Consider the following 27,969-nt stretch of genomic DNA (forward strand, 5'->3'; position numbering starts at 1 on the left):
CCCGCCCCGCCCCGCCCCGCCCCGCCATGGCGCCGGAGGAGAGCGCCGAGGCCGCGGGCTTGCTGCGGAGTTTCGAGCGCCGCTACCTGGCGGCGCGCAAGCTGCGCTCTTTCCCCTGGCAGGTGGGAGGTGGGACAGGCGATGGGGGGAGGGGGGGCGACGGGGGAGGGGGCTCCGGGCGCCCGCCCCCTCCCCCCCGCCGCGTGGTGTTCTCGGCTCCCTCGCGTGCTCGGGGCCGTGCGTCGGGAGGGGGAGGGGGTCGCGGGCTGGCGGTGAGCGGCGGAGGCACACCTGTGGGCGCTGGGGGCCGGGCGGGGGGGGCCGGGCGCTGGGGGCCGGGCGGGGGGGGCGGGGTTGTCCAGCCAGCACTCGGCCTTCCGCCCCCTGCTCCCCGGGCCCTAACCGCCCTTGGCTGCCTTTGCAGACTGAGTCCACGAATTCTAGGAATGCAGGGGTGACCTCCCACCTCCCTGTCACTCGGGGGTTAGAGCCCGGGACAAATCGTGATCAGTTTCATTACTTTTTTGTTGTTGTTTAGCCTATTGTCGTTCTGGCCATTGGGTAACAGTTACTGCTGCCCTTTTTTTTTTTTTTTTTTTAAGATTTTATTTATTTATTCATGAGAGATACACAGAGAGGGGCAGAGACACAGGCAGAGGGAGAAGCAGGCTCCGTGCAGGGAGCCCGATGTGGGACTCAATCTCAGGACCCCAGCATCCCAGGACCTCCCAGGATCATGACCTGAGCCCAAGGAAGCTGCTCAATCCCTGAGCCACCCAGGTGCCCCTGGCTGCTGCTGCCGATTTAAACAGTCAACATCCTCAGGACACCAGGGGGACCGCGTTGCAAGGAGGGCAGTGACCAAGTCACAGACACCACAGCCCTCCTCCCCAGCCAGGCCTCTGCGTTCTCATCTGTACCATCAAGCATTGGACAGAATCCTTGCAGGGGCACTTTGAGGCTCTTATGCCTGTGATGGAAGAGACAGGGAGGTACGAAACAGGCCAAAAAAGAGATGGAAGAAGTCTCACTTCCCCTGCCCCGGGGACCTGCCCTTCTTGCACGGGCAAATGACTGTGGCAGCCGCTTCCTTCTGCCAATGCATGGGCTCTCACGATGCTGCCTCTTTCATAATTCATGTATGGTGAGCTCACTGGGATGACTCAGATTGGGCACATATTCCTCCCCTAAGTCTGCCCCATCTTAAGGGGTGTGGTTAGTCATTTGTGTCTCATTGACCTAACCCATTTAGCATTCTGAGAGGTCTTTCCAGTCAGAAAGGAATATGTTCATTTTTTAACCCAAAATGTAAACCTTCGTAACAGCATCTGTGGGTCCCAATTCGATATCGACTATAATTATTCACATGAAAATGACTGCTTACTCTGTACCAGGCCCATGATAAATGCTTACTTAGACTGGTCCACAACAGCCATGCCAGTGGATACTGTTACTACTATTCACATTTGACAGGAAAGATTACTTGATTAGTAAAGAAGCAGAGTGCAGCAGTGGGGAGCTCAGGCCTGGGAACCAGCCTGCCTGTTTGCGATCCTAGCCAAACCCCACACAAGCTGTGTGACCTTGGGCAAGTGACTGCATCTCTCCTATACCTCAGGTTTCTTATTAAGTGGGGATATAATGATAGGGCTGGTGTCAGGATTACAGGAGTATGAAGCACCTGAGGCAGTGCCTAGCTCGTCACAAGTGAATGTAAGTGTTAGCTAATATTTTTATTCCATCACCAAATATTTTCTGAATGCCTTCCATGAGCTGGGCACCATGAATCAGCAGCACACATTACAGATGAGGTCCTGCTTGGATGGAAGGGCCAGAGAATAAACAGGTAAATGAATAAGCAAGAAAACACCAGGAGATGACAGTAGCTGTAAAGCCAGTAAAACAGGGAAATGTATCATCAAAGTAGGGGAGTCAGGAAGGCCTTCCCCAAGAGGTGACATTTGAGGTAGAACCTGGACAGGAAGGCCCTGACAGTGAGAATAAACTGCTACAGTTGAGGAATGGCAGAGAGGCCAGTGGTGGTGGCAGATAAGGTCAGAGACAGGGGCAAGGGCCAGGGCTTACAGGCCTTTTAGAGCATAGGTCACTCTGGAGAAATGAAGTGATTTGCCTGATGTCACACACCAGCCAGGACCAGACTGCCTACTTCTAGAGGCTGACCTTGCTGCTCGGCTGGAGTTCCCTGTCAGGACAGCATAACCTGGCCTGTCTGTCCATTATAACTCAGATGTCAAATCTAAGGTGAGCCCATCAGATGTCAATGTCGTGGCTTCTCCTGCAATTCCTGGTTGACCATTTCAGCCACGGAGCTGGTCTGTGACCCAGGCAAGCCCAAGCAGTCAGAGCTAATGCAAACCAAGAGTCTGTCTTCTGACATTCTTTCTTTGGCTCATTCAGGTGTAACCCAGGACTTCTCAAGATCAGGCTTTCAGCCTGCCTGTGGCTTCCAATTCAAATTGGCCCCCTGTCCCTGGGGAGAGATCACTTAGCACTTTGCTAACATGTCCTATTGCATGTTTAATGTTCCTGTGAAAATGCCCTTGAGATTTCTCTCTCTCTCCCCTCCACTCTCTCTCTCTAAATAGAGCCTAGAAGAGAAATTAAGAGACTCATCAGGTCCTGAGCTGCTGTTGATTATTTTGCAGAAGGTAAGAATTAGAATCACTGGGTCGCATCACCAGCTTCCTGACTTGCCCATGAGGACATGACAGAAATGCAGTGGGCGCACTTGTAGCCTTTAAAAAGAAAGACACTGCGTTTGGGTGGCAGCACCTCAGACAGCTCTGGCTCTGTTGTTTTTCTTAGATGAAGACATTAGAATATACAAAATCTGCATGCGAAGAGGGAATCTGGGAGTTGTTTTTGAAACCATCCACAATGAAAACCAAGATGACAGCTATGGGAACATCTTCTAGCATTTGGTAGCTGCTCAAAGGCTTTCTTCTTTACATTTACATTTAAGGAAAAAATAAGGAGGCAAGTCTTGCCCACTCGTTTCTCTTCTAAATGTAGATACGTCCTGCCTTTCTGAGGTAGGGTTTGAATTCTAAGGTACATCTGGGCAAGGGTAGAGGTGAGACCACCACTCTGCCTGGCCTTGCCCCACTCTGACCCTGGCCATGCGGATCAAGTGGAGATCACACTGCATCCTGGCTATGAATTCTCTTAAGGATCATGAACCCTTCTGAAAACCCAGTTATGGACTCTCTGGTTCCCCCTGTCCCCCACCAAGAAAAAAGAGGACCAGAAGAATACATTTTGTATACAAATTCAAGGGGTTATAGGCACCCCTCCAACCACCAAGCCTGTCCAAAAAGCCTAGGTTAGGAATTCCTTTGTCGAGGGTAAACCAAGATGGTCTGATCACCAGGTGGAGAAGATGTAGCCATGGCTAGGAGAGGCTTGCAGGGCAATCCAGTCATTCAGGACTGTGAGCTCAGAGATTCTGAGGTCCTTGTGGGGCAGCCCACTCTGAGGCTAAAACCTAACACCAGCCAACTAGAAAGCCCCTGAAGGGTTGTGCAGGTATTTTGTTGCCCTTGGATAAAATCCTGTCCCTCCATGTGACCTGGCCCCTACTCTCACTGCCTCTGTTCCCCTGCCCTCCTTCCCAAAATGCCAGGCCATGCCTGCCTCAGAGCCTGCACAAACTATCCTCTGCCTAGAACTTGCCCCCCCACGCTCTTTGCTTCTCTAGACATCAGCTGAAGTGCCCCCCCGAGAGCCCCCTTTCCCTCCACCACACCCGAGGCAGAGCCCCCACTTTCCCCCTTTCCCACCATCATAGTACTCGACCTCATCCTGGCATGTGAGCTCCAGGAGAGCAAGTGCCCAGTCTGTCTGCCCCCACTGTTTGGGCTCTCACCTTTTCCAAGGAGCTGGACAATCCCACAACTCTCCCCACTGAAAACTAGTTCACATTGCCTACCCTGGGAAGAGGTGGCCCATTCCAGCATCTAGAACAAAATGCCATTGACTGGGTGACTTATAAACAACAGCAATTTATTTTCCACAGTTCTAGAGGATGGGAAGACCAAGACGAGGGTGCCCCAAGATTTGATGTCTGGTGGGAAACCCACTTCTTGGTTCATAGACAGCTGTGTCCTCTGTGAAGGACCTAGGGAGCTCTCTGAGGTTTCTTAGAAAGGCACTGATCACGTTCATGGAAGCTTCACCTTCACGACCTAGTCATTCCCGAAGGCCCTGCCTTCCAACTGTCACATTGGGGGTTAAGCTTCAACATACGAACTGGGGAGACACAAACATTGAGTCTGTAGCAGGGTGTTAGCCTGGGTCCACATGCTCCATGTTCTGCCCAGAATGTTCTGTTGGCCTGTGCCACTGTCATGGAGAAATTTCTTTAGGAAAGGAGTTGTATCTTAAGACTTACTGTTTCAGATGCCTGAGGGCCGCCTGAACCCAGAATGCTTGTGTCTGTACACATCTTTTCTGAGGGATCAAGTAATGGGGTTGCCCTGTATTTACTTGAGGTTCATGAGAGACTTACGGCGACATCTCTCCAGTAACCCACATTGTGTCTTTTGCCACAGACCGTGAAGCATCCTCTGTGTGTGAAGCATCCACCGTCAGTGAAATATGCCCGGTGCTTTCTCTCAGAGCTCATCAGAAAGGTCAGTAATGGGCACTGTCCATCTGGCAGCCACAGAGCACCTGGGACTTGGCTGGCTCTCCCGAAGTAGACTCTGCCTAGCTTTGCCTGTTGGAGCTCGGATTTGTCCCATGCCCTTTGCCTGCTCTGCAGAGCCCCATATGTCAGGGGTCTCCCTGTGTAACTGTTCCCATCGGGGTTCGACCAGTCAGAGGTGATGGGGAGCAGCAGGAAGAGAGGCCAGGGCATCTCTCTGTGCTTCAAGACGTCTCCAGCGGCAGCTGCATTTCCTCCATGGTCCCAGCCCCCCACCCCCCAAGCCAGCCAGCCTGCAGGGTCTTGACTGGTTCCTGCTTCTACCAATCTCTGGATTGCCACACTGCCCTCTATTGGAGGTTTTAGGGCTCGCAGTATCTTCATAACCAGTTCCCTTTACCTTCTTCTCCTTAATGAGCTACCTGATGTGGGCTCTTTTCCTGACTGACACAGCTTGTTGGTTTTTTTTTTTTCAATATTTTATTTAAATTCAATTTGCCAACATATAGCATAACACCTAGAGCTCATCCCATCAGATACAGCGTGTATTTTAAGAATGAGCCCAAGCTCGCTGCGTTTCACATTAGACTGGACCTCAGAGGTGAATCCTTAGTGGTCAGCATCAGACCTGCTGTGTTCGGCCACTGAATGCATGGGCCATGTCTCACCCAGGCTTAGCACGTGAAACAATCCTGGTTTCTCCCCACCTGGTTCTCACCAACATGTGCATCTACTAAGGGCCTGCATGTACCCCCCCCCCAAAACCACCAGAAGAAGCATGGCCCCCCTGCTGCTGACCCTCTAAGATGCATGACAGAGGTTTACCCATTGATGAAGCCAACCACAACACGTAGAGTGCCCATCCCTGTGGCTTTTTCCTGAGCTCACTTAAAAGCACCAGTAGCTTGATCCATCCACAATGTCATGATTAAAGGGCAGAGCTCTCTGTCACCGTCAGACGGCAGCTCATGCAATCCTGTTTCTGCTGCCCTAGAGTACACCTCACCCTCACCCTCTCTATGCCCGAGATACTGTCCAGCTCCACTACCAAATGAATTTTTTATATGCAAGGTGGCTTATATTAAGTCAATCCATACCAAATCTCCCATCCAAATTTGGTAAAAACCCTCCAGCCATTTTTACAAGTAAGAGTAAAAGCAAACACATGGAACCTTTGTTTGATTCATGAGGGTCAACTTAAACCTCTTGGCTGAAGTTCTTGCTCTGCCCACCCCCAGCACGAGGCTATCCACACGGAGCCTTTGGACGAACTGTACGAAGCATTGGCAGAGGTCCTGATGGCCAAGGAGCCCACCCAGTGCCACCGGAGCTATCTGCTGGTAGGAGACGAGCACCCTCCCCGCATAATCCAGACATCCACCCCTGCACACAGAGCTGAAACTCAGACTCCTGACCTGTCAGCTCTGAGGTATTAGAGGAGGTCAGTTAATCACCCTGAGATTTGGTTTCTCCTTCAGGAAACCAAGCATTTCAACACATAACAGTGCCTATTTTATGGGGTGGTTGGGGGTTAAGTCAGGTCATGCACATAATCGCATAGCAGGTACTCAATCCTCAGTAAATACTTGATGGATGGTTGTTACAGGACAGCAGTCTCTCTCTGCTGCCCGTGGCCACCATCCTCACTGGCCTGGCAAATGCCTCAGCCCTTGGAATGATCTTCTAGCTTCTGGGCCCACAGCTTCTGGGTCTTCTAGCTTCTGAAACCCATTCTGCACACAACAGTTAGAGGGATCTTGGGTTTTGTTTGTTTTTTACCTTTTTTTTTTTCTTTTTTTAAGATTTTATTTATTCATGAGAGACACAGAGAGAGAGGCAGAGACACAGGCAAAGGGAGAAGCAGGCTTCCCATGGGGAGCCCGATGAAGGACTCGATCCCAGGACCCCAGGATCATGACCTGAGCAGAAGGCAGACACTCAACCACTGAGCCACCCAGGCGTCCCTGTTTTTTGTTTTTTGTTTTTGTTTTTTTTACCTTTTATTATAAAATAAAACACAGATACAGGAAACCACACAAAATAAATGTGCACAGCTTACTGAATTGTTGCAAGGTGGCCACCGTGGTAACCACTTCTCCAGTCAGTGGCAGAACTTTGGCAGCCAGCCTGCAAGCCCTCCATCCTCACAAAAGTAACCACCAGGGCCTTTGGAGTAATCACTCTGGTTTTCTCCAGCCCCATGTACCTCGGGACTCCAGCGTTTAGGTCTCATGTAAGGTCCCCTCCAGCTATTTCTTCCCTGGCAGTGCCTTTGTTGAACAGGCCTGGAGAGCTTTCCACAGGCTGGACTTGGTTACCTGTGCGTGGTGCTATTCAGCTGGGTCTTCCATCCTCTGTTCCCCACTAATTGTGGGGCTGGAATCGGGAGCCCAATCAGACTCGCATCTGCCTGATTCCTTTGGCAAAAATACAACACGAGGCTCTAGGAGCCATATCATCTCTGTTATGGAAGCAGTTACAGATGCTCAAAGCTTACATTCTTTATCCATTGGAGGACACAAAAGGGTGGTATTCTAATTCTATTGCTTTGTTTCCATTCATTGACTAGAGAGATTTTATGAGATGCCCCCCTTTATCCACTGTTTGGTTACCCACTGATAGAGCCCATAGAGGAAAGGCAGGATACAGACTTGATTCTTTGTCAACACGGTGAGTTGGTTTTCCACCATACCCAGAAGGGATACAATCCATTGCTGCAAATTGTGTCCTTATAGAAGCTCAAAATGCACGCCTTTCTCTCTCCTTGAATTTCTTGAATATATTCCTCCATCTTCCTAAGCATGGAGTGTTGCTGTGGGAAAGCCTGGTAATAACCTATTATCCTTTCCTATTTGTGCCCCATGCCCTTTACTCTTAAATGGCCAGAGGACTTTTTAAAGTCCAGAATTTTAGTAGAATATATCTCGAGATTGATTGTTCTTGGTCAGTGATCTCGGATGCACTGTGTACTCCTTCAATGTTTATTTCAAATCGTTTTGTTTTTTTCAGGAACGTTTTCTTGAATTACTTTTTTTTTAAAGATTTATTTATTTGTTATTTATTTGAGAGAGAGAGAGAGAAAGCATGAGCAGGGGGAGAGGAAGAGGGAGAAGCAGACTCCCCACTGAGCAGGGAGCCTGATGTGGGGCTCGATCCCAGGACCCAGTGATCATGACCTGAGCTGAAGGCAGACACTCAACTGAGTGAGCCATCCAGGTACCCCTGTTAGGGACTGAATTGTGCCCTCCCACTAAACTCACATGTTGAAGTCCTAACCCCCAGAACCTCAGGACTGGGACCTTATTTGAAGGTAGGGTCTTTACAGAGAGAATCAAGTTAAAATGAGGTCATTAGGTGGGCCCTAACCCAATAGGACTGGTGCCCTTGTAAGAAGAGATTAGGACACAGACAGGCACAGAGGGAGGATGATGTGAAGATGCAAGAAGATAGCGGTCGGCAAGCTGAGGAGAGAGGCTGGGAGCACATCCTTTTCTCATAGCCCTCAGAAGGAACCAGCCCTGCCAATACCTTGATTTTGGACTTCTGGCCTCCTAAGCCATGAGATGATAAAGTACTGTTGTTTAAGACACCCATTTTTAGGTACTTTCACGGAAAATAAAAGCAAAGAACAACTACTAAAAATTGTAATTCAAGGGGTACCTAGGTGGCTCACTCAGTTGAGTGTCTGCCTTCAGCTCAGGTTATGATCATAGGGTCCTGGGATCAAGCCCCACATCAGGCTCCCTGCTCAGTGGGGAGCCTGCTTCTCCCTCTGCCTATGTCTCTGTCTCTCTCTGTGTGTCTTTCGTGAATAAATAAAATCTTAAAAAAAAAAAATCAGTGCCTGGGTGGCTCAGCGGTTAAAGCATCTGCCTTCGGCTCAGGACGTGATCCTGGAGTCTAGGGATGGAGTCCCACATTGGGCTCCCTGCATAGAGCCTGCTTCTCCCTCTGCCTGTGTCTCTGCCCCTCTCTCTCTTTCTGTGTCTCTCATGAATAAATAAATAAAATCTTTAAAAAAAATCAATCCCTAACAATCTCTTTCTTAATTTCTTTTTGATGTTTAAAGTTTCACTCCTAGGATGCCTGTGTGGCTCAGTGGTTGAGCGTCTGCCTTCAGCTCAGGGCATGATCCTGAGATCCCAGGATCGAGTCCCACATTGGGCTCCCTGCATGGAGCCTGCTTCTCTCTCTGCCCATGTCTCAGCTTCTCTCTCTCTCTCTGTATCTCTCATGAATAAATAAATAAAATCTTTAAAAAAATTTTTTTAATTTCTCTTTTACCTCATTTCTCTAATGGGCTTACCTGGTTTTTATGTTTTGTTTTCATTCTCATGTTCTCCTCATGTATCTCGACATCTGAAATGTTTTCATGTTCTCGTCACACATTTCTGAGTGTTTCTGGTTGCCATTAGGCCTCACCCTGGGTCGCTCACACCCCAGACGACTGGAGCAGCAAGTTCTTTCCTCAGTGGGCCGTGGTTCACAGCTGGCACCTGCATTTCCAGTGAACACTTGGCTGCTGGGGTTCTGTCCTCAGACTTGTGTACCCCACTGCACAGATGCGTTGAACACACAAGTCTTGAGTTTATTGGTGATTTGTCCCCACTTGTTAATATTTTGGGTTCACCTAGTTTCGCTGAATGTTGTCCATATCTCGCTACTCTATTTGTATGTGGGGATTCAGGAAGATTCAAAACTATACTCCCAGAACCCCCAGAGGGCTCCCCTTCATTTAAGAGATAAATCAGAGCAGGTCACTCAACCACCCAGAACCTGTCAGTGGCTTCCCTTCATACTCAGACCCATACTATTGTCTCATGTGGCCTGCCAGGACATGCATGCCCTGCCCCAGCCTCCCTCTCTCGTCTTGTTCCTCCTGCCTTCCCTATGCTCCAGACCTCTGGCATTCTTTGCCTTCCTTGAACTCACCAACTGAAATGCTGTGTCAGGGCCTTTGCACCTGCTCTGCCTGGAATGCTCTCCTAAAATCTCACATGCCTCACTTCTTTATACTCACATCCCAGGTCACCTGACACCTCCTCAAAGAGGCTGTCTCTGACCAAACTAGCTGAAATAGACTCCCAGTCTCTATTATCATGTAGTCCTTTTTATTTTCTTCATAGCACTGAAAAACTGAGAAATTACTTCGTTTATTATGATTTTATCCCCTGTTGGCATGTAAGTTCCCTAAGAACAGGGAATGACTTGGTCTTGTCACATCTGAATCCCCAGCACCCTAGGAGATGGCTCAGGAAAAATGTGTGGATGAATGAATGAACAAATGACTGCTCAGTACTCCAGAGTCTCCAATAAGAGTTTTGTAAACTCAGAGATAGCAGGAAACCACCCCTGAGTGCATATTGGAGGTGCCACACTCAGAAGCCCCGCTTTGGAGAACACATTTCAGGACTGCATGTTCCATGAAGCACTTGCCAGCAAGCCACCTGCTATGAGGGTGACGGGAAAGTTCAAGGGCCAAGCCCCAAATGCTGGGTTGAATTGAGGAAGGCCCCACACACTGAGATTTTTCACATATAGCTCATGATGCCTTTTTCTTGTTGTTAGTAATTATAGACTCACAGAAATTGCAAGAACAGTATAGAAAGGTGCCCTCTGTCCAGATTCCCCCACTGGAAATGTGGGACCTAACTTGCTCAGCATCACAACCAGGACACTGATGTAGACACCATGCCTGTGTAGGTGTACCTCATTTGTCACACGAGCGGGTCCTTGTCGGTACCACCACAATCATGATTCTGACCTACTCTGTCACCCAAAAACCTCCCTCAGGCCTAGCCTGTCCCCGGCCCCCGCCATCCCCACCTGGCAGCCCCTGATCTGTTCTCCCCCTCCTCGGTTCCATCATTTTGAGGTTAGATGATGGAATCCCACAATGTGTGGCTTTCTTCATGTAGCGTTAACACCCTCGAGACCCACCTGGGCTGGCGCGCACAGTGATAACCTGTTCCTGTCCGAGGCTGTGTAGTACTCTGTGGCCGGATGTTCCACAGTCTTCTCTAGCCATCCATCCACCTGTTGTGATTTCTTTTTAAAATCAGCTTCTTGTCTCCTGGTAGCTGAATTTATTCTCTGTGTCTCCGCTCAGCCTTCTGGAGACTCGGTCACGCTCTCTGAGAGCACAGCCATCATTTCCCACGGCACCACCGGCCTGGTCACGTGGGACGCCGCGCTGTACCTCGCAGAATGGGCCATACAGAACCCGGCCGCGTTTGCTCACAGGTGACCTCGGGGTGCGCTCCAGGGCAGGGAGGCGGGGTTTCCCCAGCATGGTCTTAAACACAGGCCCCCTTCTCCCACCCAGGACTGTCTTAGAGCTCGGCAGTGGAGCTGGCCTCACGGGCCTGGCCATTTGCAAGACATGCTGCCCCAGCGCCTACATCTTCAGCGACTATCACAGCTGTGTCCTTGAGCAACTCCGAGGAAACGTCCTTCTCAATGGCCTCTCATTGGAGCCAGATGCCACTGCCCCTGCACAGCACCCAGGACACAACACCTACGACTCAGAGAGCCCCAAGGTGACAGTGGCCCAGCTGGACTGGGACGTCGTGACAGCCCCTCAGCTCGCTGCCTTCCAGCCAGATGTAATCATAGCAGCAGGTACTGCCCCCCACCCGGGGCAACTAGAACAGCTCCACCCAGCTCTCAGCTCTGGGAATGTGCACACTGCCAGGGCAAAGGAGTGATGAGACTTCTAGAAGGGCCATTTTGGGCCTCCAGGGTGACATCAAACCACAGGGCATGCCTCTCAGATGCCCTAAAGCCACAGCCCTCCCATTTGACACAGTGGCCACTTGTACTCTTGTTAAAATGGTTCCGTCAGATAAATGAACCCAACTTTTCTCTGCAAAGCCTGAAATGGAGAGAACAGGCCCCAGGCACCAAACCAGTCTGACCTATTAGCTAGGCTGCAGCTGAGTAGAGGGATTTTTATGTCCCTCTCTAGAACCTGAGTGAAATGCCCGGAGCAACCCCATGAAGCAAGGGAGCTGAACGCCAGCCCCACCTCCACCACCACCCAGACTTCAGATGTGGGGCAGAAATGGCCATGGCAGGCCTGTATTTTCAGGGCTGCGAGGGATAGTGTGGTTCTCCCAGGACCATGTCTGATTTCAATGCATGTCACAGACACCCAGCCCTGGGCCAGGCCTAGGGTCAGACCACGGTAGTGTCGAGTCGGAATGAGCTCTGCGTGCCCCAACCCCTGGAGCACTTGCTCCTGTGTCTGCACACAGCTCTGTTGTCACCACAAGTCTGCAAATCTGACCCAAGGGCTCTCCCTGCCCATCTCTATCCTTGGTCCTTGCCCCCATATCTTTCAGAGATGAGCCCCACAGGGAGGGGACAACCACTTCAGGTATAAGGACAGGGTCCTGGAGGCAAGGGGTGTACAACCAACAGGCCCCTTGTCCCCATGAAGCACACACAGTCCCCTATCTGGCTGACCGTGCTGTGCCTCCGGTCCTGGATGGCAACCGAGACCCACAGGCCTACAGTGGCCAGGACACAGCCTGAGCGGCACCATCCCACGTCAGCATGCCCACACGGAGCGAGTTTGCCCCACCTCCACACAGCGAACCAAGCAGCAGGCTGCTGGAAACAAGAAGTGTGAGAGGGTTGGGGTTTGCGTCATTAAGTGTCTTCTTTTGTTTTTAAGATTTTATTTATTTGAGGAGAGAGCACAGGTGAGAGCGCCAAGAGCAGGGAGAGAAAGCAGCAGACTCCCTGCTCAGCAGGGAGCCCGACTTGGGATCCCAGGACGCTGGAATCACTACCCGAGCCAAAGGCAGACACTTAACCAACTGAGCCACCCAGACGCCCCTTTGTTAAGCATCTTCTAAATAGACCATAGGCAAAGAATTGATTTATTTTATTCTTAAAGATTTTGAGAAAGAGTAAACAAGAGAGAAGGCAGAGGCAAGGGCAGAGAGAGAAGCAGGCTCCCCTGCTGAGCAGGGAGCCTGACTAGGACTTGATCCCAGACCCCAGGATCATGACCCAAGCTCAAGGAAGACACTTAACTGACAGAGCCACTCAGGCACTCCAGAATTAATCTTTTTTTTTTTTTTTTTTTTTGGAGGAACACCAGTGGATCCTGGATATTTTCCATTTGTTGCAGGATCTTTCGGCCGTTTTTTTTTCTCTCCTGTTTCCCTTTTTAACTATGTCATCTTTGGGTCCAATAGCATGAATCTAATAAAACTGCTGTTTCTAGGCCCCAGGCCTGCTGCTGAGGTCAGCACAACCAGGCCCCCTCTTTCTTGGATCCTGAATCCTACAGTGAGCCCCTTTCAGTAACCTGAGGTTTTCATTGCAGATGTGCTGTATTGCCCAGAAACCGTCCTCTCCCTGGTCAGAGTCCTGCAGAGGCTCTCTGCTTGCCTGAAGGGCCAGCAGGCTCCGGATGCCTACGTTGCCTTCACTGTCCGCAACCCACAGACCTGCCAGCTGTTCACTAGCGAGCTGGGTGAGCCCTGGGCCCTGGGAGGGGCTGCTGTCTGAGAAGCCACCTGGGCCCCACACAGGACTCCAGTGACACAGAAATCAGCAAAGTAAAGGAATGGGGCCCTGGAAACAAACCAAAAAGCCCCAGAACACATGGCGTGCTGGGTATGGACCCCCCCCCCCCCCCCCCCGCCCCGGGGGTGGTCAGTAGAGGAAACAGGGCTGGGAAGCTGTGCTCTGAAGGCAAAGAGGCAGTTCATGCAGCAGTCCTGTGTGTTTAGAGCAAGTTTCAAGGCCTTCAGGCCTGCTTCCTGGTCTGTAGAATGGGGAGGATGGTGGATGCCAGTGGGTGTCAGGGTAGATGAGTTTTGGCTACACTGGTGGGGTGCAGACTCTGGAGCAGATCCCACCACCTCCTCTGGTAAAGCCGTGCCCCCACTCCCCTCCCCGTCTTCATCTTTATAGTGGAAACATCCACTGGGAGATGACACAGGGACCAGCATGCAGGGAGCACTCGGGAACATGGTAGCTGCTATCACTATATTAAGCACCCAGTAAATGGAAGAGCAGGGTGGACTCTGAAGGAGGGGGGCCTCTGCCTTTTACGCCCTGAACGGGCACTGCTGCAGCCATGTCAGCCCCTCAAGCACCAGGGAGGGGTGTCCATCCTCCAGTCTCACCCATGGAAACCTTGGGGTGCAGGGGGGCTAAGTGACTTCCTAAGCCTGAGCCAGGCAGCCGACTCCCACCCTCCACTCTCCTACCCCACAACCACCGGCCACTGCCCTGCAATCTCCACCACGTGCCAGGCCCAGCCAGGGCTTTCCACATGCAACCTGGGGGCAGTGGGCCATGTTTACCCCAACCCATCCCCCCAAGCAGAGCCCCACTGACAGCCACCTCTGCTGGCAGACGCCCACATGTGCCCATGTCCCACAGACGTAGCTTTGAAAAAGAATGAATTCCTCCTTCAGATACTATGTGAAAGGTATCTGTGATTTGGTTTCAGTGAGGAAAGCAAAGTACCAAACACCATATATATAAAGTCCATTTGTATTTTTTTAAGAGAGGGAAAGAGGAAGAATCTTTTTTCCTTTTTCCAGAGAGAGAATCTTAAGTAGGCTCCATGCCCAGTGGGGAGCCCAACCTGGGGCTCACACTCACAACCCGGAAACACGACCTGAGCTGAAATCAAGAGATGGACGCTTAGCCAACTGAGCCACACTCAGGCACCCCAAGCCCATTTGTATTTTTAAAACTAATCATCTTCATGTTAATTTGCATAGGGGGAGAATCTGAAAAAATATACACCAATTAACAGTTGTTATACTTGGTGGCAGGATCATAGACACACATACATACGTGTAATTTTTTTTAAGCTCTAGGTCCAATATAGGACTTGAACTCATGAGCCCAAGATCAAGAGTTGCATATTCCACCAATTGAGGCAGCCAGGCACTCCAACACTTCTATACTTTTAGGTCTAATATTTGATTTTTCTAATTAATTGTTTTCATTCACAAAAAACGGATGACAAAATGATCCTTGCCAAGGGCTTTTCAGACATCCGTGCTTATGAAGAGGATGTAAGCCCTTCTGATGCATGTCCAGCCTTTGCCAAGAGGCACTAGACTAAGTGGTCAGGAAACCCAGACAGGTCTGCGACCTTCGGGAGACAGGCATGGCCCCGAAGGCAGGGGCAGCAAAGCTGGCTGCTGTGGGCCATTTAAAAACTCCGTTCTTGGGCCCATGCCTGAAGGCTGATTCTAGATGTCCAGATGGGGCCTAGAAGTCTGTGGTTTGTATATACCCCTACGTCTGTCCTGCAGCCCACGCTATATAGGGTGGTGGTGTGTCCCCAAACCCCACAATCCTGTGACACATGTTATTATTTCCAGGCCAGGCTGGGATCCCCTGGGAAGCAGTGCCTCATCACGACCAGAAGCTGTTTCCCTATGAAGAACACTCAGACATGGCAATTTTGAAACTAATGCTGTAGGTTTACAAATTTTTTAAAGATTAACATGAAAATTTAATCACCATCCTATAAAGAATTTTTATGTGGGAAAGCTGATAAAATTTTCACTGGACCTGAATGCTTGAAGAATGTTGTTAAATTCAGAATCAGGAACTGCAAACTGTGTTCTAATAAAATATAAACTATTCAAGTAGATACCCCTTTCTGTCACTAGTTCTGGTTCTTACATAAATCCCTATAAATCAAAAATGAAAATTTTGACTCTGAAATAAGCATTTCATTTGTGCCAATAAAAACATATCAAGGCAGCCCTGGTGGCGCAGAGGTTTAGTGCCGCCTGCAGCCTGGGGTGTGATCCTGGATTTCCAGGATTTCCGCATCAGGCTTCCTGCATGGGGCCTGCTTCTCCCTCTGCCTGTGTCTCTGCCTCTCTCTCTCTGAATGAATGAATAAATAAATAAATCTTTAAAAAAAAAAAAAAAAACCATATCAAGTATGTTTCCCCACCCCTGAGCCTGTACCCACATCCCTGTTGAAGCCAAGCCCTTTGTACACGTGGCACGTCTTACTGCTGTTACAACCCAGCAGGCTGCAGTGACTGTCCTCAAGGCAGGAATTAAAACATTAGGACACAATGGGGCAGACGCTGGGAAAGGCAGACACCATAAAACAAAAGCAGGTCAAAGAGATGAAAATACTACAAAGGGGGTCAGGGGGGCCTCAGCGGTTTAGCGCCGCCTTCAGCCCAGGACATAATCGAGACCTAGGATCAAGTCTCACGTCAGGCTCCCTGCATGGAGCCTGCTTTTCCCTCTGCCTGTGTCTCTGCCTCTGTGTATCTCATGAATAAATAAATATAATCTTTAAAAAAAAAAAAGAAAAGAAAAGAAAATACTACACACAAACAACAGGAAATGTAGTAGGAAGAAAGAAATACTCAGATGAGAAGAGTCTCATATTTCAGGGCCTCCTAGGGAGGAAACCAGGCTGAACCAGTTTCCTGGACACAAACTCCAGGTCATTAAAAAATGTCATTCCACAGCCATCCTCCCAGCTGCTGTCCACCGGGAGGCGCTGCTCTAAAGAGTTTCCCCAGGGCTAAGAGGAACCGGGCCACACTCAGCTCTGTTTTTGGCCCAAGGGGTCATGTGTCCATAACCAAAGGCAGCACCGTCTGCTTCCAGCTCTCATCCCATCGAAGCTGCTCTGACTCCCGGAGGTTCTTCCGGAACTGGTTTAGTTTGCCAGCAGGATCAGGAAACTTTGAGAAAAGCATCTAGGATAAGAACGAAGACCAGAACTTACCTCATCACTGCTTCCCACCCCCTCCCAGGTCAAGAGCTGTCCCTCTTTCCTAGCAGCCGAGACTCCTGTCCCATTCCAAACACAGGCAGCCAGGCCAGTGATCCTACTAAAACCCTCAAACCCTCCGTCACTGCACTTCCAGAACCACTACCAGGGTCCTAGACCCCCAGCAGGCCTCCCACTCTGGCCCAGCTTCCACAGCAAGTGTGGTTATTAAGTGTCGTCAAACAGAGCTCTACCCTAATATCCTGGACCCAGCAAGCCCCTTTCCTCACGAGGCTGGGACAGGCCTCCCGCCCCAGCCATGCTCCATCCCCTACTCTGCTCCTCCTTGACAGTGGGGCCATCCACACACCGTGCCCCCCCCCCCCCCCCCCCCCCCCCCCCCCCCGCCTCTGCTGCACTGCTCCCTCTACCAAGAACTCCCACCTCAGCTGCTGCCTACCACTGTCCAGTCCACATGCTGGAACGAGGCAGTCTATTTCCAGCTTTGCTAAACTTCATCAGGTGTTTGGAAGCTAGGCCTGTGGGCCAAATTTGGCCCCCAACTGTCTTTGCAAGTACAGTTTTATTGGACCACAGTCACATCCCTTCAGACTGTGGCTGCTTTCACGTTACAGCACAGTGGAGTACTTCTGACAGAGACTATGGCAAAGCCTAAAACATTTTCTATCTGAGCCTTTCCAGAAAGTTTGCTGTCTGTCCCTGGTCTCAGTTGCCAAGAATGATGATGTGTCCCTTTTGTAGTAAGTATAAGACGCCGGCCCACAGCCCCAAAAGGCTGGTTCAGGAAGCTCCCTTGGCTCACTGTCCCAAAGAACCAGTCGCTCCCTAGACAGCACATGGTCCCCCAGCTCTAGCATCATCTGTGTGGTGTAAGGTCCACAAACCCAGAGTGCAGTCAGGGCACGGCTGGGGGCCCCCTCCCTGCACCAAGCCCACAGAGACCCAGCCCAATACCACCACTGCCCATCTCGGCTTCCACCCAGACCCAGCACAGGCCTGCCTGGCCGCAGGAGCGAAGAATCAGGGGGCGTAGCTCGGTGCCCTGGTGTGGGGCAGACGTGACTACCTGCAGCTGCCCTGCCAGCTCCTCAGCATCTTCAAAGACCAGGCCATTTTCCTCGTGTTTCACAAGCTCGTGCAAGCTGCAGAGAGAACCACAGACCTGAGAGCTGCCTTGAAAAGCCCTGTGGTGCCAGCTGTACTCCCACTCCACCCCTCCCACAGCGTAAGCCTGGGGTCAGGAACAGTCCGTCTGCTCTGAGTCTGTTCTGAGATTTGCCATCTGAATAGAAAAAAGGCCTGGAGGGGCAGATACACATTAAAGATCCAAACTGATTCCAGAAGGAGGCACAGTAAGCACACACTCTGACCTTCCCTGCTACGCACTCTCTTCCAGGAGAACGTGCTCAGTTGCACAGCAGAGAAACAAGGGAGAAGGCAACCCCACTGGAGGTAGACCTGACACATTATGGGTGACTTTTCCAGGTCACCAGGGAGTGAATCCCACGTGCCCAGAGCTCAGGGTCTAACACCCTGTATTTTCCATTCAGAGGCTGGCTACTGAGCCAGTGGTGGGGCTACTGTTTCTAGAACCTACCCTAACACCCCCCTCTCCAAACACCCATCTTTGCCAGGAAGAGTGGAAACAAAGAATTACACTCATTTAACTGATACTAATTCAACTATATGAGCCCAGATAAAAGGGACAGAGAGAGAAATAAAACCATGTCAACCGTGTGGGCAATTCCAGCCACCACTCTGTCCGTGAGCACAGGCTCCTGAGTAGAATATTTAACACGTATTTTTTTTCTTCAGCATCAGGTCTAATTGGAAGCTCACCCACAGAAACCCCAAGAGCCCTACTCCCAAGGCCCACCTGGCAATGTAGGATTTTCCGGGAGGAGGGCTCCTTGAGCAGTTCTGACCTCGCTGCCCACCTCCCACCCCTACCCCCACAGCTGATTTGAGAACCTAACTCGGGGAAGATTTGGTTTCTGCTCCTACCATCGGAAGTTCACAGCGCACACGGGCAGACAGCACCCGAACATATCCACCACCTTCATGGGTAGGTCCAGGCCGCTAGAGGACTTGTGTAGGCACACACCCAGGTCTGCAGACCCTGCGTGGTGGGGGCAAGAGGGCACAGTCAGAGTGCAGGCCATGCACCCCTTGAACATAAATCCTAAAAGGACTGTGGAGCGACACCTCAGGGGAGGAGGACAGAAAGCAGATAATAATGCCCCCCAACCCCACATACAACTGGCTGGAGGTGGCCAAGCAACCTGATGAAGGCGACGTACACAGGAGTGCTGCCCAACTGCCACTCCCAGCCACTCCGCCTTGTTTGGAAACCACCTGCCTATCATGGATAGTTTTATTCAAACAGCCTCCCTTTGTCTACTTAACCATAACGCATCTTAAAAAAACTTGTAGGAACAGCTGGGTGGCTCAGCGGTTTAGCGCCTGCCTTCGGCCCAGGGCGTGATGCTGGAGACCTGGAATCGAGTCCCACATCAGGCTCCCTCCATGGAGCCTGCTCCTCCCTGTGCCTGTGTCTCTGCATCTCTATCTCTCATGAATAAATAAATAAAATCTTTAGGGAATAAAAAGAACTTGTAACAATTATGGCTTCATGGGTTCAGAGTTTCTGCTTGGGGTGATGAAAATGTTTTGGAAATAGTGGTGATGACTGTACAACAGTGTGTGTGTAATTAATACTACTGAGTTGGACATATATTTAAAAATGGAAAAATAGTTAAATAGCAAAATCTTACTGCATGTGTTTTACCACAATAATTAGGGGGAAAAAACCCACAGCAGACCCAACAGAAAACCAGCTGTCACTGTGAAAATAAAGCCAAACAAACAACTTTGCATCACTAGATACTAGCTGGAAACTCCTGCCAACTAAAGGCTTTCCCCTCGTGACTGCTCACTGGCTGCTGCTGCTAAGGCCTTAGAGATATGTCAGCACTAGGCCAGCGTGCCCCTCCCGGAGAAAGGAAGACACAGGAAGCCAGTGAGGGGCCTGGGGGAGTCAATGCTGGCTAACGCATGATTTCCACACCTCCCAAGCCACTGCCCTCCCAGATCTAGGGAACGGGGAACCCAAACCCAAGCCCAGGTCCAGCCCTTCTGCTCGGATGGAAGAGGAGGACTGAATGGAAGGCTCAAAGCTGAGATGACAGAACCCTGGGGAAGACGTCTGGGGCCCCACAGGCAGGAGGAGCCAGCACACCAGGAAGCAGCCAAGAGCTCCTCGGGCAGTTCCTGGCAGGTGGCATCTCCTGGCCTCATGTAGCCCTGAGGAGGGCCCAATCCAGCCTGAGGCCTGTGTGTGTGTATGGTCCTTAAGCTAAGAATGGCTTTTAATTTTTCAAGGATTATAAAATCAAAGAATATGCAATAGAAGCAGATAAAACATTTACTATCTGACCCTTTTCAGAAAAACTCTCCCTGTCCTGCCCTAGGATATTCCCTTTTAAACCCCAGCCATCTCCCTGCAGGTCTCCTGTCAGATGCCCTTACCTAGAAGCAGGGGGTAGTCCTCGGCCTCCAGCCACGGAGTACAGACCTGGATGTGGTGGAAACACTTCTGGCTGATGAGGCTGCAGTAATACTCCTTCAGAGGCCCTTTGCCTTGCAGAGAAAATCTGAGTCACTGCACTGGGCCCCTTGGCTCCACCCCAAGGCCTCAGACCTCAGAACCCCTGCATGGGTATGAGCAGAAGGCCCATACTCTGCAGCTGTGATCAGGTCCCCCTCTGGCCCCTTGCAGACCCCTCAGGGTAATGCACCCTGACCACTGAGGCCATGGCCCTTCCTCTCAAGCAACCTGCATCCAGCAAACCTCAGGCTGGGAAGGTGATCAGAATAAACTCTGGCCAGGCACTAGAGTGCCAACTGGATACAACTTCTCACCCAGACTGGCCTGTGTCTTGCCTGATGCCCCCAGGTGGCACGGTGTGTACAGTAGGCTTTTAGCTGCCCCTGGGAGCTCCAGGGCCAGGAGGGGGAAGTATGCAAGGTAGGGCAGCTAGCCCTGGACTCTGCTCTAACCACAGCTCTCTGCTTCTCTCTCTCCCCACTGGGCTACTCTGGAAGCAATTTTATGTTGAACACTTTGATTTAAAGTAGACTCTTTCATTTAAAAAAAAAAAAAAAAAAGTGGGGCTGGGGAGGATCCCTGGGTGGCTCAATGGTTGAGCGCCTGCCTTCAGCCCAGGGCGTGATCCTAGAGTCCCAGAATCAGGTCCCACATCGGGCCCCCTGCATGGAGCCTGCTTCTCCCTCTGCCTGTCTCTGCCCCTCTCTCTGTCTCTGTCTCTCATGAATAAATAAATAAAATCTTTTAAAAAAGTAAATAAATATAAAAACAACCAGATGCCTGGAAACCAATGCAGAAGTAAAGCTCAGTATCTCTCTCTTTTTTTAAAAAAAAAAATATTTATTTCTGATAGTCACACAGAGAGAGAGAGAGAGGCAGAGACACAGGCAGAGAGAGAAGCAGGTTCCATGCACCGGGAGCCCGACGTGGGATTCAATCCCTGGTCTCCAGGATCGCGCCCTAGGCCAAAGGCAGGCGCCAAACTGCTGCACCACCCAGGGATCCCAAGCTCAGTATCTCTGAGGCTATGCTATCCAAGATTCAACAAGAAGCCACACTCTGCCGTCAGGCCCTCTGAGCTTCCGTTTCCTCTGTCGAGCTAGTATAGAAAACCCTACATCAAAGAGCTGTGGTCAGGATTGACAAGACAACTAACATCACATGCCTGGCATGGGTAAGACACACAATAAAGGCAGATGCCTTTTACCATTTACCATTTAATATGGGAATTTGGAAGGTCCCTGGCGATACCTGTTATCACACAGACCAGAGAAGGAAGGCTCTCTCCATCTAGGATCAGCTGTTCAAACTCTGTGTTTAAAAAATAAAATGATAACCAGGATTATCTAATCAGGTGAGTGGGGGCTGGGGGGACAGGATGGTAGGGGGAGCCTCTCCCAATGACAAGATCACTCCCAGAGGTAGCATTTCAGATCTAGGACCTGGTCACTCAGTGACCCAAATGGGGACTCAGAGCCACCATCACCACCACCCATGTCCTTAGGTTGACCCACTCAGTGGCCCTAGGGGCAAGAACATGCTGCAGAGGACACCACGCAAGGCAAGGTGAGCACTGCACAGCTCAACAGCCCCTGACAAGCCCAGCTCCTGATCACACCCACACACCTACTTTCTAATGCTGTCAGCAAGATGGAGAAGTCTTCATCCTCTGTAAGAAAAGAGACCTAAGTGTCATGGGCTGGTTTCTAGATGCCTCCTCTCCCAACACAATACCCTCCCCTTCTTCATCGAGGCCCCAGTATCCTCAAATACAGGGGTGCAGGCCTGGCAGGGGCAAGGGTAATACAGGCTCAGCCAGGTGCTCATACAAGCCCCAAGTGCCCAGAAGGGTCCTGAGACCTGTCCAGCTGGTGCTGCTGATCAACAGGGCCGGCCGCCCACGAAGATGCGTCACCACCCCACTCTGAGCATCCCGCTCTGTGAAGGCCGACCTCTCTGTTGCCAGGTCCAGGGGTTCTAAGCTGAAGGAACAGAAACAGGCCATGAGATGCCTCAGCACAAGCCCTCAGGCCCCAAGATGCCCATCTCCTTCCAGAGTGAGGCCCGCAGGCTCCCAAAGGTCAGGATGTGGCCATGTCAGAACCACCATTCAATCTCTTGCAAAACTCAGCTCTGCTGTTGCTGTACAAAAGCAGCCATAGACAATGCATGAATGGATGAATGTGCTGCAGTGCAATAAATCATTATTTACCAAACAGGTGGTAAATTTACCAAAACTGTGGTCACAGTTTGCCAACCCCTGGATTAGGGGATTCCCAAGTCTGCAGCCAGAAAATGAGAGAGGCCACAATCCCAGTAAGGAGCCAGGGGAGAGACTGAAAAGGATTGAGGAGATGGGGGAGAGGCAGCAAACACAGGAGTAGGCACATAAAGACAAGACAGGAGACCTACCGGGCCTTAAATGCAGGGTAGGTACAGCCCAGCTTCATAAACAGTTGGTGTTGCAGATCCAAGGGTGTTTCTTTAAAGAAAGATGCTGGCTTGTCATAGACAGTCACGGCTCTGCAATGAGATCATCAAGGGGTCTAGAGAGAGCCAGAGAAAAGCCTAAGGAATACAAGATTCAGGGGGATTCCAAAAAATAAGGGCATTCAGAGGATCCACGTCTCAGACAAGGAGAAAGTAAGGAGCTTTAGAATTACTCGGGGAAGCACAGAGACAGGTTCTAAGACCAAAACTGCATAGGCTGTCTGACCTCCTCCTCCCTCGGCTTCCCAAACCAGCAACCACCTCCCAGACCCCTGGGCATTTCTGGATGCCTCACCAACATGACACAGCAGGTGCTGAAGCTGGGACCAATTACGCTGCCCACCCACCCCTAGCCCACCCGCCGCCTCCCCAGGCCCCTACTTGATGCTCCAGTTCTCAGCCAGGTCTTCCCGCATCGAGTTCGTCACACACAAGTTCAGGTGGGACAGGCGCCCACAGAGTTTCTCATACCTGAAAAGACATATCACCGCTTGGCCCAGAGCCTTGGGACCCACCACTACTGCCACCACCTCCACCGACTTGACACCTATGATACAGGAAAGCACAGAGCTGGGGTCTCCCCAGTCGGATTGCTGGTGAGGCACCTTCCCAGAGTTTGCACTGAGATCCATCTGTGCTATTTCATTCATAGCTTTAAGTCATGTTGCCTTTCAGTTTTTTTTAATTCATGAGATACAGAGAGAGAGAGAGAGAGAGAGAGAGAGAGAAAGAGAGGGGCAGAGACACAGGCAGAGGGAGAAGCAGGCTCCACATAGGAGCCTGACGTGGGACTCGATCCTGGAGCTCCAGGATCAGGCCCTGGGCTGAAGGCGGCACTAAACCGCTGAGCCACCCAGGCTGCCTGCCTTTCAGCTTAAATACAGTTAGAAACCTTCTCTCTACGGAAGGGAAAATCTAGATTCTCTTGCCACCAAAGGAAGAAATAGAATAAAGGTCTCATCATTAAATCTCAGTCACACTGTGGTCTTGCTGCAAAGGCCATGGGGCTGAGGATTTTAGGTTATCAAGCGATGGTTTAAAAAATGTTAGAGAGGTGTTAGCAATAGATTAGCTCCCAAAGGAGACTTGAGCCCTGATCCCAGTGCAGAAGTGAAAGAGAACCAGGAAGGGGAAGAAGCGCTCAAGGCTGTTGAATGCCGCTGGTGTACCACAGCTTGTTCCTCACTCAGGATGCAGAGAGGCCTGAGAGCTGGACAGCCTGGACAGCCTGGGACTGAATTCTGGTCCTCACGCTGGTTAGCTATGTGGCAAGCAGCAAAATGGCACTTGATCTCAGTTTCCTGGCTTGTAAAAGGAGAGTGACCACAGGACATCCTCTCCAGGGCAGTGTAGACTGAATGGGATAAAAGGCTTGGTCTGGCATGCAGCAAGTACTCAGTGATTGCTTGCTGCTGCTGCCACAGATATTACAACCCTCAGTGAATGACCCATCAGGGAAAGGAGGCAGACGCTGCCCACTCAGGCTCAAAACCTGACTCTTCATGTTCCACATCCAACCTGCTCCCAGCAGGCCCGTCTTCCCTTTCCCCGTCTCACTGGCTGCAGCAGACTGTGGCCTGTGTCTCCATCCCCCAACAGCAGCCCTGGGTTTTATTTGGGGATCTGGCTCGGGTGCACCTGGGACCCCAAGCCTGATAATGGAGCATTTCCCTTAAGCCTGAGACATCAGGGTGCTGCAGCCCCCCTACCTCAGTCAGATGTCAGAGCCTGACAGATGAGCATCAGCCAATCAGAGAGGCTTCCTTTCTCCACTGAGCCTGTCAGGGTGGGGATGAGCCTAGGGGAGCCCCCAGCACATGAGAATCACCTCCAGGAGGGAATGCAGAGAGAGAAATGAGAGTGGGTCTTGACACCTTTTTGAGCTCAAAGTCTGCCATGTCTCTCAACTCTGTAGTTTCCAGGACAAAGAAACATCTTCCTTGGCTTAGGCCTGTTTCTATCACTTTTGTAACCAGAGTCAGCCTAATTCCCCAGCCTTGTCCTTACCCACACAGAGCACATGGGAGACCAGCCTTACCAGGTCTCTGCACTTGCCCTTCTTCCTACTCAGTTCAGGGAAGGTGTCTGCACCCTCTTCCCAGACACTCACCACTTGGCCAGGAGGACAAGACAGTGGCTGGGGCCATGCACTAGACCCATAATGGTGTACCCATAGTTGTGCCAGTCGATGATGAGCTTGCTCCCACAGAGGAAGCCCACAAACCAGCAGACAGCAATGGCAGGCAGGCCTGGGGGGTTCTGGGAAAGAGACACTTGAATGAAGAGAAGGAAACCCAGACCATGGTCAACAATAAACTGAGTGAAAACAGTTACAACATAAGCAACAAAGGATTAATTATCTTTACAAAACTCTTGGAAATTAATAAGCAGGGAAAAGATCCTCTTCCTCACCAAAAAAGGTATAAAAATTCATAAAGGAAATAAAGTTGACCAAACTGAAAAGTCCAAGACCATCAAAAACCAGGGAGATAAAAAGATGGCTAAAGAGGTAATTTTTGTACTTATTAGAATGTGCACACTATCAGTTCACCTATCAGAGTGTGAACGCTAAAACAGCTAACAAAGGGCACCTGGGTGGCTCAGTGATTGAGCGTCTGCCTTTGGCTCAGGTTGTGATCCCAGGGTCCTGGGATCGAGTCCTGCATCAGGCTTCCTGCACAGAGCCTGTTTCTCCCTCTGCCTGTGCCTCTGCCTCTCTCTCTGTCTGTCTCTCATGAATAAATAAAATCTTAAAAAAAAAAAAAAAAGAATAGATATGTAATAAGCACTGTGTAAGACTCTATGACATAGAAGAAATAAGTACCATAAATACATTGAACACATACCATAAGCTCCTACTCGTTTTTATAAATCTACATGCACATACAAATATGCAATTTATTCATCAATTTACATATTTTTTAAAGACTTTATTTACTTATTCATGAGAGACATACAGAGAAATTCAGAGACACAGGCAGGAGCAGAAGCAAGCTCCCCACTGGGAGTCCAATGTGAGACCCGATCCTTGGACTGATCCCTGGACCAGGGATCATGCTCTGAGCTGAAGGCTGCTGCTCAACCGCCGAGCCACCCAGGCGTCCCATCCAATTTGCACATTTTAAAAGGCTGGGAAGTAAAGGACACTTAACAGTGGTTTTCATAGAACACCACAAAGCTGATATTTACCTGGAGAAAGATGTAGGCTGCTGGCTCCCTGCATATCAACTTCCACAGCAAGTGCACGGACTGAAATACAACTTTGAGTCCATACTGGAAAATGTAGGGCCCAACTACAAGTCAAAAAAACAGCTATTACTTCCAAAAAAAAAAAAAAAAAAAAGCTATTACTTCCAAAAGAATTCTTGGCAATGTGCAGATCCTCCCACACCTGCCCAAGACACACAAGACACACATATACACACACACACACACACACAGACTGGATACTGGAAGATCACTGCATCCTACCTGGAAGTTTCTGAAGTTCTGTCAAACTCACAATCTGAATTCTGCTGTTCTGCAAGAGCTCCTCATAGGGTCTGGAGTCTGAAAAGAATATCACCTTTTAATTTGGTGGGCAGGGCAATTTAAAGCAGGCTCCATGCTTGATGATGATGAGGGCAATTTATTTATTTTTTATTTTTAAAGATTTTATTTATTCATCAGAGACACACACACAGAGGCAGAGAGAGAAGCAGGCTCCATGCAGCGAGCCTGACGTGGGATTCGATCCAGGTCTCCAGGATCAGGCCCTGGGCTGAAGACTGCCCCTGATGAGGGCAATTTAAAGTCAGATGATGATGATGATGATGATGAACCGCTGAGGCACCCGGGCTGCCCCCTGATAAGGGCAATTTAAAGTCAGATGATGGGATCCCTGGGTGGCGCAGCGGTTTAGTGCCTGCCTTTGGCCCAGGGCGCGATCCTGGAGACCTGGTGATCGAATCCCACGTCGGGCTCCCGGTGCATGGAGCCTGCTTCTCCCTCTGCCTGTGTCTCTGCCTCTCTCTCTCTCTCTCTCTCTCTCTCTCTCTGTGACTATCATAAATAAATAAAAAATTAAAAATAAATAAATAAAGTCAGATGATGATGATGATGGTGAACCGCTGAGCCACCTGGGCTGCCCCTGATGAGGGCAATTTAAAGTCAGATGATGATGATGATAAATAAGTAAATAAATAAATAAAGTCAGATGATTCCACCTCAGGTTGAATAGTGAAGAATGTTTTGGAAAATAAGGCTTTTTTCTCTGTTCCTCCAGAGCCAGAACAGAGCAGGAGAACACTTCGTGTCCAGATTCTCCCCGCAGAGCAAGGGCCTGAGTCTTACCCACCTTCATCTACTTACATGGCAGGCACTCCAAATTCCAAATAATCTAGACCCCCCGGACGGTGGGAATGTCCTGCCACAGGCAGACCCCTGGGAAGCCCACGCCAGCCTCTGACAGACGCTGCAAACCGGGGCCAAAGGCGAGCGGTGCTACTCCCCCCTTTCCCCTGATACACGCGTGGGGTACCCTCTAAAGACGTCATCCCGGAGGAAGATGAAGGAGCAGACACCCTGAAAGTAAAAGCCGGACGTGCAGCACAGGTGGAACCTCTCCGGCCTGCAGACCTCCGCCCTGAGGGTGTGCAATGGAGAGGCCGCGGCCTGGCCCTGAGGTCACACACGCCCGGGTTCCACTCACTGGGAGGAGCAAGTGAGACTGTGCAAGGAGCCCAGCGGACTTCAGCTCAGCCCCCACGCGGGGCAGGCGCTCCCTCACACTGGCAGCGCCCAGAGACCCCTCCAGCAGAGGCGAGGCGGGCACCTGGCCGTCTCCGTCGGCCGCTGCCCGGCGCGACGGTTCACAGAGAGCTGCGGGAGGGAGCAAAGGGGCGCCCCCCCCCCCCCGCGCCGGTCAAAGCCGCGGAGGGCGCGGCCTCCCTCCCGAGGCCCCCGGGCACTCACCGCAGAAGCCCAGAAGGGTCACGGCGAAGCCGCTCTGGACGAACGACAGCGCGTGGTACTGCATGCGGGGGCTGCGGCCCACGTCTCCCAGCACCACGATGAGCACGTGCCTCTTCGCGCGCGCCCCCCGCCAGCGCTTCCAGGAGACCAGCAGCAGCAGCGGCAGCAGCGACGCCGCCACCGCCGGCAGCGCCACGCAGAGGGCCGCCATCTTGGCGCGCCGGCCGCGGTCACGTGAGCGCCCTCCCGCCGGCGGGCTACGCACTGCGCAGCCTCAGACGCAGCCGCCCACGTGGGCCGAGAGAGAAGGCAGGTGCGCAGGCGGCTCCCTAAGCGGCCTCCGGTGGAACCTGGGAGGAGCCCTCCCCGGGAGGGGGGGGGGGTCAAAAATTAGTGTTGGTTCAAAAATATAGTGAAACAACCATTTCTATGAATCTCGTAAGCATGATGTTGAGAAAAGAGGCCAGATGCCGGAGTGCATGCTGGCTGGTTCCATTT

At 51.0% G+C, this 27,969-nt stretch overlaps 2 protein-coding genes across 4 annotated transcripts; one reads left to right on the forward strand and one right to left on the reverse strand.

Moving 5' to 3' along the window:
- The first annotated feature begins 4 nt into the window (after nt 1-4).
- Nucleotides 5-15,594, forward strand: EEF2KMT (eukaryotic elongation factor 2 lysine methyltransferase). The gene is made up of 8 exons (XM_072753944.1): nt 5-122; nt 2,607-2,669; nt 4,572-4,652; nt 5,905-6,006; nt 10,776-10,909; nt 10,992-11,287; nt 13,005-13,154; nt 15,031-15,594. The coding sequence occupies exons 1-8, from the start codon at nt 27-29 to the stop codon at nt 15,129-15,131; spliced, it is 1,023 nt and encodes a 340-aa protein (XP_072610045.1). The 5' UTR covers nt 5-26; the 3' UTR covers nt 15,132-15,594.
- On the reverse strand, nt 14,170-27,770 carry ALG1 (ALG1 chitobiosyldiphosphodolichol beta-mannosyltransferase). 3 transcript variants are annotated; one of them, XM_026003065.2, is made up of 13 exons: nt 27,472-27,770; nt 25,990-26,067; nt 25,708-25,811; nt 24,629-24,777; nt 22,900-22,989; nt 22,441-22,551; nt 21,889-22,010; nt 21,659-21,697; nt 21,280-21,339; nt 19,950-20,060; nt 18,426-18,540; nt 17,488-17,563; nt 14,170-16,386 (listed from the first exon to the last, which is right to left on the reverse strand). In XM_026003065.2, the coding sequence occupies exons 1-13, from the start codon at nt 27,680-27,682 to the stop codon at nt 16,255-16,257; spliced, it is 1,398 nt and encodes a 465-aa protein (XP_025858850.2). In that variant the 5' UTR covers nt 27,683-27,770; the 3' UTR covers nt 14,170-16,254. The 3 variants fall into 3 exon arrangements, with proteins under 3 accessions (XP_025858850.2, XP_072610044.1, XP_025858852.2); XM_072753943.1 differs by lacking the exon at nt 27,472-27,770 and adding an exon at nt 27,209-27,429; XM_026003067.2 differs by lacking the exon at nt 21,280-21,339 and having other exon boundaries at nt 27,472-27,733.
- Between the last annotated feature and the right edge of the window lie 199 nt (nt 27,771-27,969).

The sequence above is a fragment of the Vulpes vulpes genome, chromosome 3 (genome assembly GCF_048418805.1).
Source record: "Vulpes vulpes isolate BD-2025 chromosome 3, VulVul3, whole genome shotgun sequence".
Lineage (NCBI taxonomy): Eukaryota > Metazoa > Chordata > Mammalia > Carnivora > Canidae > Vulpes > Vulpes vulpes.

Coding starts and splice junctions, on each gene's coding strand:
- ALG1 (XM_026003065.2), bottom strand. CDS start 27,682: ATGGCGGCCCTCTGCGTGGCGCTGCCGGCGGTGGCGGCGTCGCTGCTG. Junction 26,068..27,471: donor GACCCTTCTGGGCTTCTGCG/GTGAGTGCCCGG, acceptor TATTCTTTTCAG/ACTCCAGACCCTATGAGGAG. Junction 25,812..25,989: donor AGAACTTCAGAAACTTCCAG/GTAGGATGCAGT, acceptor TTTGACTTGTAG/TTGGGCCCTACATTTTCCAG.
- EEF2KMT (XM_072753944.1), top strand. CDS start 27: ATGGCGCCGGAGGAGAGCGCCGAGGCCGCGGGCTTGCTGCGGAGTTTC. Junction 6,007..10,775: donor GCCACCGGAGCTATCTGCTG/GTAGGAGACGAG, acceptor GTCTCCGCTCAG/CCTTCTGGAGACTCGGTCAC. Junction 11,288..13,004: donor AGATGTAATCATAGCAGCAG/GTACTGCCCCCC, acceptor TTTTCATTGCAG/ATGTGCTGTATTGCCCAGAA.